Consider the following 13352-nt stretch of genomic DNA (forward strand, 5'->3'; position numbering starts at 1 on the left):
CCTACAATGAGTGCAAATGCACCCTAGCCCAAGGGACCACATACCTGGAGATACTGCCAGGCCATCAAGACTGGAGTGTCCAGAAAACCCCTGATTAACTGGTGAAGCTTCTTCTAACATGACTCGGGCAGGAACACCTTTTTATGACTCATGTGGAAATGAAACCCCAAGTATTCCCAGTCCTGCATCGGTTCAAGGTGACTCTTCCTGAAGTTGATCACCCAGCCCAGGTGCTGAAGCAGCTGAATGACTTGGCGAACAGCCCGATGCCCCTCTGAATCTGATGGGGCCCTGATCAGCCAGTCATCCAGATTACTTTGGTGAAGATTCTGGGCGCCATCGCCAACCAAAAGGGCAGCACTGCAAACTGATAGTGCTGCTGCAGAACATGGAATCTCAGATACTTCCTGTGTTCCAGAAAGATGGGAATGAGGTGATATGCGTCCGTCAGATCCAGGGAAGCCAAGAATTCCCCCAGTGCAACTGAGGCATCACTGAATGCATGGCCTCCATCCGGAAACGAGGCACTCTCAAGTGCCACATTGACCACTTTGAGGTCCAGGATCGGTCTCCAGTCGTCAGAGCCTCTCTTTGGCATGATAAAGAATATCAACTATCTGCCGGAGCCCAAGTTGTGCTCTATGGCCGCAAAGTCCTGCAGCCTGCAGACAGTGGCTTCCACTCGGGCTACCTTTTCCGGCCTCCCTGCGGTGGAATCCAGAAAATCCTCTGGGGGCGATGAAACTTGAGCTTGCAGCCATCCTGAAGAATCTCCAGGACCCAACAGTCTGAGGTGATGGCCTGCCATTCCGCCCGAAAGGCAGAGAGCTGCCTCCCAATCCGTGGAGAAGCAGCAAGAAGCCTGATGTCTAAATTACTTCTTAGAGGTCGCCTCCTGCATCTCTCCATTGTGGGCTAGCACCGGGAACTACTAAACCGCTGCTTTGCAGACTGGGAAGATTGTTGCCCCAGAGAAACCATGGAAATATCTGAAAGGACGAAAGCTAGGGCACCCTGACCCCCTGAAGGGTCAGGACCTGTTATCTGGCAAGGATTTGGACTTGCCATGAGGTCATCCAGACCCTTGCCAAACAGAAGTTGCCCCTTAAAGATAAGCAGCTTAAGGTGGCCTTCGAAGACAAATCACCGGACCTCTGTCGGATCCACATCATCATCCGTGCCAAAAACTGAATAAGCCGACAATTTGTCAAAGTCTTTGAACATATTGTACAGGGCATCTGCCATGTAGTCCACCCTTGAGGTCAGAAAGGCGAGATCCCGGATCACACTACTGTCCAGATCGTGGCGGAGCTTAGAATGACATGCCCTGGCCACAAATGAAGAGGCTATCACCGCCTTCAAACTGGCAGCCGCCGAATCAAAGACTTACTTTGATAAAAATAAGGATAAAAATCACTCTGTGGTCCTGAACATCTTTCAGCGTCACCCCCCATCACTGGGGAGAGACGTGCATTTACTAACCTGGGCCACCAAGGAATAAACTTTCAGAGACACAAAACTCTGGTTAAAGGCATCCACCATTGGATAGAGCTGAGCCATGGTTTTGGAACATTTCAAGGGGCCCTTAGGCACCTCCCAAATGTCTGTGTCATTTGGCCATTGACCGTGTCCGGATGATTAAGAAAAGAGGCTACCTGCAGTCTTTCATTACTCATAAGAGAGCATTGAGGGGTGATGGATGGCACAACCTCCAACTTCAGCTCCTGGAGGGACTCGGAAATCAAATCAACCAAACTAAGCAAGTTTTAGAAAATCTCCACATTGTGGGATGCTTACCAAGATCTGGGGGTTTACCTGGATCCTGATCTTGGAGATCTGCGATGTTGCAACATCCCCCAAAGTGGTAGTGCCAGCCTGAGTAAGTAGAGGCATGGTCAGAGTGTCCTGGTCAATCATAGCAAATGTTGGTAACATAGTAACATAGTAGATGATGGCAGACAAAGACCCGAATGGTCCATCCAGTCTGCCCAACCTGATTCAATTTATATTTTTTTATTTTTTCTTCTTAGCTATTTCTGGGCAAGAATCCAAAGATTTACCCTTTACTATGCTTGGGTTCCAACTGCCGAAATCTCTGTTAAGACTTACTCCAGCCCATCTACACCCTCCCAGCCATTGAAGCCCTCCCTAGCCCATCCTCCACCAAACGGCCATATACAGATACAGACCGTGCAAGTCTGCCCAGTACTGGCCTTAGTTCAATATTTTATATTATTTTCCGATTCTAAATCCTCTGTGTTCATCCCACGCTTCTTTGAACTCAGTCACAGTTTTACTCACCACTACCTTTCTCGGGAGCGCATTCCAGGCATCCACTACCCTCTCCGTAAAGTAGAATTTCCTAACATTGCCCCTGAATCTACCACCCCTCAACCTCAAATTATGTCCTCTGGTTTTACCATTTTCCTTTCTCTGGAAAAGATTTTGTTCTACATTAATACCCTTCAAGTATTTGAACGTCTGAATCATATCTCCCCTGTCTCTCCTTTCATCTAGGGTATACATATTCAGGCTTCCAGTCTCTCTTCATATCTCTCCGCAAGCCTGCTATCATTTTCGTCGCCCTCCTCTGGACCGCCTCAAGTCTTCTTACGTCCTTCGCCAGATATGGTCTCCAAAACTAAACACAATACTCCAAGTGGGGTTTACCAATGATCTGTACAGGGGATCAACACCTTCTTCCTTCTACTGACTACGCCTCTCTTTATACAGCCCAGCATCCTTCAGGCAGCAGCCACTGCCTTATCACACTGTTTTTTCGCCTTTAGATCTTCGGACACTATCACCCCAAGGTCCCTCTCCCCGTCCGTGCATATCGGCTTCTCTCCTCCCAGCATATACGGTTCCTTCCCTTGTGGGTTCCGTCACCATTTGTCTGAGCAGAGCCTCTTGAAAGGCATCCACAATCTCCCTACTTCTTTCCGATTCGCAGACGGAACATTCCAGTCCGCATCCGGCAGGTTGAAATCTCCCAACAGCAGAACCTCCTCTTTCCTTCCAAACTTTTGGATATCCACAATCAGATCCTTATCAATCTGCTGCGATTGAGTCGGAAGTCTGTAGATTACACCCACATAGATAGAAGTTCCATCTTCTCTTTTCAGAGCGATCCATATCGCTTCTTCCTCTCCCCGGGTCCCTTGCATTTCCATCGCTTGGATATTGATCTTTACATGCTTTCCAGCGATAATCTCCTTTTTCGTATGGATTTTTGTTTCGTTTCACTTTCCGTTGCAATACTAAGAAATGAGTTGCTGATATTACTTATGTTGCAGTCTTTACTACTATCACATCTTTTCTTTTGCCGGGGGTGGTCTCTATAATTGTCCTTCGTACACACACCACCCCCACCTTCTAGTTTAAATGCCTAGAAAAATATTGTCTAAATTTCGCTGCAAGATTTCTTTTTCCTGCTGTAGTAATATGTAGCCCATCAGTGCAATATAGCTTCTTGTCCTTCCATGTATTTCCCCATCCTCCTATGTACCTGAAGCCTTCTTGATGACACCAGGCTTTGAGCCATCTATTAAAGTCCTCTGTGTTTTTCACTCTTTGCTCTCCCTTTCCATATGCAGGCAGTATTTCAGAAAAAGCTAAAGTCTTTACAAAAGGTTTCACGCCCTCACCAAGCTCCCGAAAAGCTTTCTGTGCTGCAAGTGTGGAGTTGTTGGCCAGGTTATTTGTTCCCAGATGGATAACAACATTAGTGTTAAAATCCTTCGTTTCTTCCTTAATTATAGTCTGTATTTGCCTGGAACTCCTGGTAGCTGAGGATCCTGGAAGACATTTCACTATTTTGGTCTCCTTGCCTTGTGTTCCAAGGTTAATGCCTCTGATGATGGAATCCCCTAACAGTAATAGTTTTCTGTTTTTGGCTTTTTTATTTGTACTTAGGGTGCGCTTGTTCTCTTGAGTTACCTTCATTGGTTCCAGTCCCATCTCCATTCTGTTTTTTTGAGTATCGCAGTGCACTAGTGGAGCGAAGGAATTCTGTAGAAGTAATATTAGTGAAGGTGGATGTTTCTGTGTTACATGTCGCAGTCTTCCTGAGCCTACTGTGACCCATTTATTCCTGGACTGTTTTATTCTTTGAGGTAGAGGTGCTAAGTTGGTATGATTTTGTGGAGTGATTAAAGCTGCTTTAATTGTATTCAATTCCTGTTTAAGTTTGCAGAGCTCCTCCTTAATACTAACAAGTTGAAGACAGATGGGGCAAGCCTTAAGCCTCCAAATAGAATGTCTTGGAATTAAAGCACCACAGTGATTGCATAGAATAAAGGTCATCTTGACTGGTTGTGAAGTGACTTGATTTGAGTAGTCCTGATTATTTGGGTCTCTATGTATGAAAAGTGGTCCCTGGGGTTGGTGGGACTATAAGTCTTACCCTTATTCCTATGAAGGGAAAGGGAAAGAGGAAATATGATTTAACAAAGGAAAGACAAGGGTTTAATTTTTTTGTGTTTTTTTAAGTAAGAAACAGGGAGAAGAGCAGTTAAGCAGATATAATGCTGAAAACCAGTGAAAAGAGCAGAATATGAAATGCTGAGCAACTTAGCTTATTGAAGTTCACAGGGCAGCCTTGTTCACAGCACTGCCCCAAAGATAATGCAGTTAACCTTAGAAGTAAATCAGAGTCCCTCCCTTCTCCACCTAATCAGCAGACACAATGGCTAAAAACTAGTAAGTCAGAAATACAGGCTCTATACCACCTAAAACACAGTATTTTAAACAAAAATGCAGGTTCTATAACAAATCAGTGGCTACCCTGAAACACAGGATGTATAACAGGATTTTCCCTACTTTAGTCACCCTGAGCCACAGGCACCAGGATTTAATTAGAGTTAATAAAGTCTTACCCTTATTCCTATGAAGACGAAGAGGAAATAAGATTTAACAGAGGAAAGAGAAGGGTTTATTTTTTTGTGCTTTTTTGTTTTTTTTAAAGTAAGAAACAGGGAGGAGAAGAGAAATTAAGCAGATATAATGCTGAAAACCAATGAAAAGAGCAGAATATGAAATGCTGAGCAACTTAACTTATTGAAGTTCACAGGGCAGCCTTGTTCATAGCACTAGCTTCAGCCACCACAGGACAGCTTGGCACAGTCCCTGCATTCTGGGAAGGAGGGAACCCCCAGCAAGCAAGGACGCCTGCAGAAGGGCAGCTGGCATTAGTTTCTTTGCCAAATAAGCCCAAAACATCATGTTAATAAATTCGAAGGAAAATCCGTCATCCACTCCTCCTGCAAATCCTTCTTACCATTCTTGGAGGACTTAAGAGGTTTGGCCGACGAAACATGGCTGCACTTAGCAGGAATTAAAATTGCGCCCTCTTTGGGGCACACGGTCAGCTTTTTTGGGTTCCCCCGGCCAGATTCAGAAGCAGGACCTACTCCAGAGGTCGAGGGTATTGGTCCACTGATATTTCACCCCCTCTCGCACCGCAGCGAATATGGAACATGGCCGCCCTTCGGATAGCCATCCACTGCAAATAAGGCATGAATCTGAAGTATCCTGCCTTGAGAACTCATCTGAGTGGTTTTCTTGCAAAAATGAAGCTTGTAGAGGCATAAAATAACTTTAAATTCCAATTAAGAAAAATCCAAGTTGGCCACCGAGCAATTTTTCAAAAGAAAATAGCTCAGGAAAAGCACAGGAAATCTCCCCCCCATGGTGATATTAGGATTTTAGGGATGGGGGGAACTAGGGCTAACTCCCAAACAGCCCAAAAACCACTTTTAAGGACCCCCCCCAATTGCTGTGACAGACCATTAGCTCTGTACTCACTGTGCCATGATGTGCTGTGTATTACTGCAATAGAAGCTGAAACAGCTAACAGGGAGATCCTCTGCAAGCACGAAAATTGGACTGCTGGTCTTCTGACTGCCCCACTGGGCCGATACCAATGTCCAGAGATCTCCTCTGCCACCTGACACCTGCGCGGACGCGACTTGGTGGAGGGACGCAGTCAGCTCATATCCCGGGCGCACCTCCCTCCATGCAGCCATGCAGCCTGTGCTCTGAACTACCAGATGAACCTGGGTGAGCCAGCTCCCAAGAGAATGGCCTCCAAGCCCCGAACCGACGTGCAGGTTGTCCAGAGTATACACTGACCAATCAGCCAACCCCCTGGAAACAGACTTTACACAAAATCTGTGATCTATTGGAGGGAACCTCTGCAGTACAAGGGCAGAATTCACAAAGAAAAATACTGAAGGTAAAGAAAATAAATACGAGCAGAAAAGACAAGCTCCTACAGTATGGCTTGTAGGAAAAAACTAGATTCCTGAAGGACAGTCCTGAAAGTAAGAGGGGACGGGCTCAAGACTCTGTATAATGAGCGCCCTACAAGCTGTCTGGTAATCATAGGAAAATAACTCAGTAGTTCAGGAATAGAGTGGGATTGTATAAGAAGAGCCTACCAACCTGTAACCCGTTTTTAACTCTTTGGGGACAATGGGATAGAAAATGAAATAAATACACTTCCCCCTCCGTATTCAAGGTGGTTAGGGGCAGAGACGGCCCACAAATATTTAAAAAACCGTGAATAATATTCGGGCCAGCTCTGCCCCTAAACCCCACTTCCCCCCGGCTATTTTAAGCCCTGTAAGCCTTACCTGGTGGTCTAGCGGGTTTTTGGGCAGGAGCAATCTTCCCACACTCCTGCTCCGTGCAGGTTGCTCACAGGAAATGGCTGCCTTGAGTTCCCGTCGTCTCTCGAGACTATGACAGGAGCTCAAGGCAGCCATTTCCTGTGAGCGATCTGCATGGGGCAGGAGCGTGGAAAGATTGCTCCTGCCCAAAAACCCGCTAGACTGCCAGGTAAGGCTTAAAGGGGGACTCACAGGACTAAAAATAGCCCAAAAAATGAAAATTATTTTTTTGGCACTAAATCGTGAATAATCAAAACCATAGATAAGGAAACCGCAAATACAGAGGGAAAGTGTAAATGATCTTATCTGCCACCAAGAGAATGACTCCAGGGCAGATTCACTGTAATCTTCAACTTTATCCATTTGTAAGCTGAGAGTAGGAGGAGTCCAAAATGTTTAAAAATTGTTTGAATCCTGTCCAGCCAGATGAGCATCAACTACTATTCCTTGTAGCGCCTCTAGCATATTTTTTTGATCATGGCATGAATATTATGCCCAAACTCAATGGTGCACATAACCAGCTCATTTAAAATTCAAAATTAATGTAAGAAATTTCAACATGGAACTGTGATTTAGAATTTTTATAGCACAATAAAAGACTGGTTTTAATTAAATAAGGGTATTATGGTAAGAACTTTAAATTATTATTGGTATATCCAGGGTTCACAAATTCTTAGCACTGTATGATCTACCTTGTCATGGAACAAAATTTGCATTTAAATGTATCTCAATGTGCTACATCTTTTCTGTCCTACCTACAACACTTACATAGAATGATAAACCCCTGTAAGCAGCTGCACCATGAAACTGGAGTCCAGTACTATTCGCCCACAGATTTCTTTCCAGCGTTTCGCATGTTGTCGTGGGAATCCACATACACAAAGCCTGGTAGAAACAATAAGAGAAACAGCTTTGCACAAAGATTTCATTATAAAGTAAAAATATTCCTTAAACAATTTTCTCTCTCAAATAAAAATATTAGGTCTTTAGAATGTGTTCTGATACCTATTTAATGTTAGATAGTATGTGTGATCTTTTGCCTTTGACAGACAATATCACATAAGTGCTATACTTTCACTGAAAACAAATGTCCAGGAGGTGGAGGTGGGGGCAGGGACAAACATTTCAGCTTAAGATATCTGAAATTATGCTTCCATGTACTAGATATTTAAAGTTAGACACACCAACATCTGGTGCACTGTTGTAAAAAGCTAAACATTTTATAAAGGTTATGAATTTGACTTCAGTGCATTTGAGACATTTACTTAACCTCAGGTTTTACAGAATAGCATGAGCTTACCACTAATATATAGCCATCAGCATTTGAAAGCAGAACAAATGGGCAAGTTGGCACCAAGGAAGAGATAAAGGGGAAGTACTTAAGACCTAGCTTTTAGTAAAACATTACCTCATTATTAAAACTAGGTATTGATATTTCTATCAGGGTTTGAAAGGATAAGGCAAAACGTCTAGCCAAATTTCACCCAGCTCTACTAGAGAACATAATATTGATTTAATAGTATGTCAAGTAAAGAGACAAGCACTCTAAATTATGATGCAAGAGCATTAGTGCAATAGTATGGCATATAAGTAACATCCTTGATCCTAAAAACCAACAAAAATCAGGCAATTTTAAACTTGGTGGAAACCAAATCAAGTGTGTATCTAATGTGAAGCTCCTTAAAAATCGGTCTCATACCAGGAATATTTTTTTAAGTGTGGGCTGCTTATCTCAATAAAAGGAAAAGCAAACTGTTACTTTTCTGATCTTCCTCATACCTTTACCCTTTGGAATACTCAGATGAGTGAAGGAATTCTGAGTGGGAGTAGTAAGGGGGAGGGGAGGAGAGGGTTTGGCTTTGGAGGAAGGAAGAGGGTGGGAGATTATGGAACAGAGTAGGGTTTTTTTTTCCTTACATGACATGAAGCAGACAATATTGAGTGGCAGTATTATGCATATGTCTTTAGATTTCATGATAACGTTCAAGTTTAAAGTTGTATCATTGACTGTCAAAGGCCTGAACTTGTCAGGGAGATATCTCGGCTCTCCTCCATAATGTGTTTGATACCAGACACCCACTTGAGGAAAAGAGTGGAACAGTTTCTTTCATAATGAACAGCATAGGAGCCAACTTTTCAAAATTATTGGGGGTGCTAAACCCAATGGAAATTACCTCTCCCTGGATACAGTCAAGGAATCTGTTCAATATTATGGGTGCTCAAGCACCCACAGAGATAGCACCTATGATGAAGTTTCCTTTGTGTCTTTTAGCTTCCCACCCAAACAAGAAAGTCCAAGATACGGGGTATATTGGTCTCCTGAAGAGTCCAGATCACTCTGTCTCAACACATAGTGGATCCATCTGAATGTTATTTAGCTATCCATGCAGATACCCAGGGATCTTTATATGACATAGTTTCAATATATGTCCTAAATGAACAATAGAAGGAGTTTTATATTGCTGTGGAACAACATCTTCAATTGGGGGCAGGTACATGAATAACTAGGGGAGACTTCAATATGACACTTCCCCCCATTATATATTTTAAAATTAAACATCACAGAATAGATCAAGTATCCCTTGAAACCTTTCTGCAGTATATTTTTATTTTATTTAAACTGAGGAAGAGGGGAAAGCCGACAGTCAATCTGACACATCGGACAAAAGTATCAAATAAGGATACTGAACAAGGACATTGTAAAAGAGGGCTCGGGACTGAGTGGGAATTTTTGGAAAAAGGACCTAAGGAAGCAATACAAGGGCCCAGGGCCAAGGACATTGAGCAAGGACATTGTAAAAAAGGGATCAGGGCTGAGTGGGAATTTGGGGGAAAAGGACCTAAGGACGCAATGCAGAGGACCAGGGCCAAGGATATTGAACAAGGGCACTGTAAAAGAGGGCTCAGGACTGAGTTGGAATTTTTTGAAAAAGGACCTAAGGATGAATCGCAGGGGTCTAGGGCACAAATGAAATTGGTAAGCAGGACTAACAGGGAACAACAGAATCCAGAGGGACAACCAAAAATGGGGAAACAGGCTGAGGACGAAACAGATACACCACAGGAGAAGGATGACCGAAACGAGGCTTGGGGACTAGCAACTCACGAGGGGGACGCCAGGAGTGCCAAACCACGAGGAAAACCAGCAAGAAAGGAGAACAACCGGGACTTACATTGCCTGTACACAAATGCTAGGAGCCTAAGGGCTAAAATGGGAGAGCTGGAAGTATTAGCCAGCAAAAAGGGCCTAGAAATAATTGGAGTCACAGAAACGTGGTGGACTGATGACAATAAATGGGAAGTGGCTTTACCAGGGTTCAAACTCTACAGGAGAGATAGGTCACAAAAAAAGGGTGGAGGAATAGTGCTATATATAAAAGATTCCATACCTTCAACCAGGATGGAAACAACAGCAAGGGCGGGTGACTTGGAATCACTATGGGTTAAGCTACCAGGAGGAACAGGAGCAGACATAAAATTGGGTCTGTACTATCGCCCACCTGGACAATCAGAAGAAATTGACCAGGACCTGGAGGCCGAACTGAGGCAGTTATGCAAAAGCAGAAGTGTGGTGGTGATGGGGGACTTCAACTACCCGGGAATAGACTGGAGCATCGGGCACTCAAACTGTATGAGGGAGGCCAAGTTCATGGAGGTCACGAGGGACTGTTTCATGGAACCAACACGGGGAGATGCCACTCTTGACCTAATCTTCAACGGACTAGGGGGACCCCTAAGGAGGTGGCAGTACTAGCCCCACTAGGAAACAGCGATCACAACACGATCCAGTACAGGCTAGAAATTGGATCATCAAAGGTGAAAAGAACCACAACGACAGCACTCAACTTCAAAAAAGGGAATTATGATGCCATGAGGAAAATGGTGGGAAAGAAACTCAACGATACCGTAAGGAAGATGGAGTCCGTAGAAAAAGCCTGGACCCTACTCAAGGGCACGGTGCACAAAGCACAGAACCTGTGCGTCCCCAAGTTCAGGAAATGGTGCAAAAAAAATAGAACAAAAAACCCAGTGTGGATAACAAATGCAGTGAAAAAGGCGATAAGTGATAAGAAGGCATCAATCAAAAAATGGAAAAAGGACCAGACAGAAGACAAGCAAAAGGAGCATAAAAAACACCAAAAGGAGCGTCACCGAGTGGTTAGGAAAGCAAAAAGAGAATATGAAGAGAGACTGGCAGGGGAAGCAACAAACTTCAAATCATTCTTCAGGTACGTCAAGGGGAAGCAACCAGCAAGGGAGGAAGTTGGACCCTTGGATGATGGAGACAGAAAGGGAGTGGTAAAAGAGGAAAAGGAGATAGCTGACAGGTTAAATGAGTTCTTCACGTCAGTCTTCACAAGGGAGGACACAACCAACATTCCGGAACCCGAGGAGATCGTAAAAGGAGATCAGGATGAAAATCAGGTCCAACTAGAGGTGAGCAGGGTGGATGTCCTCAGGCAGATAGACAGGCTAAAGAGCGACAAATCGCCAGGTCCGGACGGCATTCACCCAAGTGTACTCAAGGAACTAAGGAACGAAATAGCTGAGCCACTTCGACAAATATGCAACCTATTCTTAAAAACTGGAGAGATTCCGGAGGACTGGAAAATAGCAAATGTCACGCCCATCTTCAAGAAAGGCTCAAGGGGAGATCCAGGAAACTACAGGCCGGTGAGCTTGACCTCGGTCCCGGGAAAGATGATGGAAGCGCTGATTAAAGACAGCATCTGGGAACACATCAAAACAATGGGCAGCTAAAGTCGAGCCAGCATGGCTTCTACAAGGGCAGGTCATGCCTCACGAACTTATTATACTTCTTTGAGGGGGTAAACAGCCAGGTGGATAAAGGGGAATCCATAGACATCATTTACCTTGACTTCCAAAAAGCCTTCGACAAGGTACCACATGAAAGACTGCTAAGGAAGCTATGGAACCACGGGGTGCAAGGGGTGGTCCACCGATGGATCAAAAACTGGCTGGCGGACAGGAAACAGAGGGTTGGAGTAAAGGGCCATTACTCAGATTGGCAATGGGTCACGAGCGGAGTTCCACAGGGGTCGGTGCTGGGACCACTCCTGTTCAATATATTTATTAACGACCTGGAGGCGGGAACAAAATGTGAGGTTATTAAATTTGCGGATGACACTAAACTATACAGCAGGGTCAAAACCATGGAGGACTGCGAAGACCTCCAAAAAGATCTGACAACGCTGGAAGAGTGGGCCAGAAAGTGGCAAATGAGCTTCAACATAGGGAAATGCAAGGTCATGCATGTTGGGAAAAAGAACCCGATGTTCACTTACAAGATGGGGGGGATCACCGCTAGGGGTGAGCAACCTTGAAAGAGACCTAGGAGTGATGGTAGACACAACATTGAAGGCGTCGGCGCAGTGCGCCACAGCCTCAAGGAAAGCGAACAAAATGTTGGGTATCATTAAGAAAGGTATCACGACCAGGACGAAGGAAGTCATCCTGCCACTGTATCGTGCAATGTTGCGCCCGCACCTGGAGTACTGTGTCCAGTACTGGTCGCCGTACCTCAAGAAGGACATGGCAGTACTTGAGAGAGTCCAGAGAAGGGCAACTAAGCTAATAAAGGGTATGGGGGACCTCTCATATATTGACAGACTGAAAAAGCTAGGGCTTTTCTCCCTGGAAAAGCGACGACTTAGAGGAGACATGATAGAAACCTTCAAGATCATGAAGGGCATAGAAAAAGTAAACATAGAAACATAGAAACATAGAAAAAGCGGCAGAAAAGGGCTATAGCCCACCAAGTCTGCCCATTCCAAGTATCCCCCCCCTGAGTTTACTCCCTTAAAGATCCCACGTGAGTATCCCATTTTCTCTTAAAATCTGTCACGCTGCTGGCCTCTATCACCTGGAGTGGGAGTCTGTTCCAATGATCCACAACTCTCTCGGTGAAGAAATACTTCCTGAAGTCTCCATGGAGCTTCCCTCCCCTGATTTTCAGCGGATGCCCTCTGGTGGTCGAGGGTCCCATGAGCCGGAAGATATCATCTTCTGACTTGATGCGTCCCGTGATATACTTATATGTTTCAATCATATCTCCTCGTTCTCTTCTTTCCTCAAGTGAGTACAGCCGCAATTTCTTTAGTCTTTCTTCATACGTGAGATCCTTGAGCCCCAAGACCATCCTGGTTGCTGTTCGCTGAACCGACTCGATCCTCAGCACGTCCTTTCGGTAGTGTGGTCTCCAAAACTGAACACAGTACTCCAAGTGAGGCCTCACCATGGCTCTGTACAATGGCATCATAACTTCAGGGACAGATTTTTCAAACTAAGGGGCGGCACAAGTACAAGGGGGCACTCAGAGAAATTGAAAGGGGAAAGGTTTAGAACAAACGCCAGGAAGTTCTTTTTCACCCAGAGGGTGGTGGATACATGGAACGCGCTACCGGAGGATGTGATAAGCAGAAGCATGCTACAGGGCTTCAAAGAAGGTCTGGACAGGTACCTGGAGGACAAAGGGATTGAGGGGTACAGATAGGAGTAGAGGTAAAGTTATAGGGATAGGATTAGAGGTAATTTATAAAAGTAGTCAAAGACCACTGTTCAGGCAGTGGGCCTGATGGGCCGCCGCGGGAGCGGACCGCTGGGCGAGGTGGACCTCTGGTCTGCCTCAGCGGAGGCAACTTCTTATGTTCTTATTCAATT

General features: G+C 44.9%; 1 protein-coding gene across 9 annotated transcripts in view; it reads right to left on the reverse strand.

Annotated features, from left to right (window-relative positions):
* The window catches only part of FAM126B (family with sequence similarity 126 member B), a 228517-nt gene that overhangs the window by 76946 nt on the left and 138219 nt on the right, over positions 1-13352 (reverse strand). For all 9 annotated transcript variants that reach the window (XM_033945759.1, XM_033945754.1, XM_033945762.1 and 6 more), the window contains one exon: positions 7440-7556. In XM_033945759.1, coding sequence (XP_033801650.1) covers positions 7440-7556 — 117 coding nt within the window. The remainder of the gene's footprint in view (positions 1-7439; positions 7557-13352) is intronic.

The sequence above is a fragment of the Geotrypetes seraphini genome, chromosome 5 (assembly GCF_902459505.1).
Source record: "Geotrypetes seraphini chromosome 5, aGeoSer1.1, whole genome shotgun sequence".
In the NCBI taxonomy this organism is placed as follows: domain Eukaryota; kingdom Metazoa; phylum Chordata; class Amphibia; order Gymnophiona; family Dermophiidae; genus Geotrypetes; species Geotrypetes seraphini.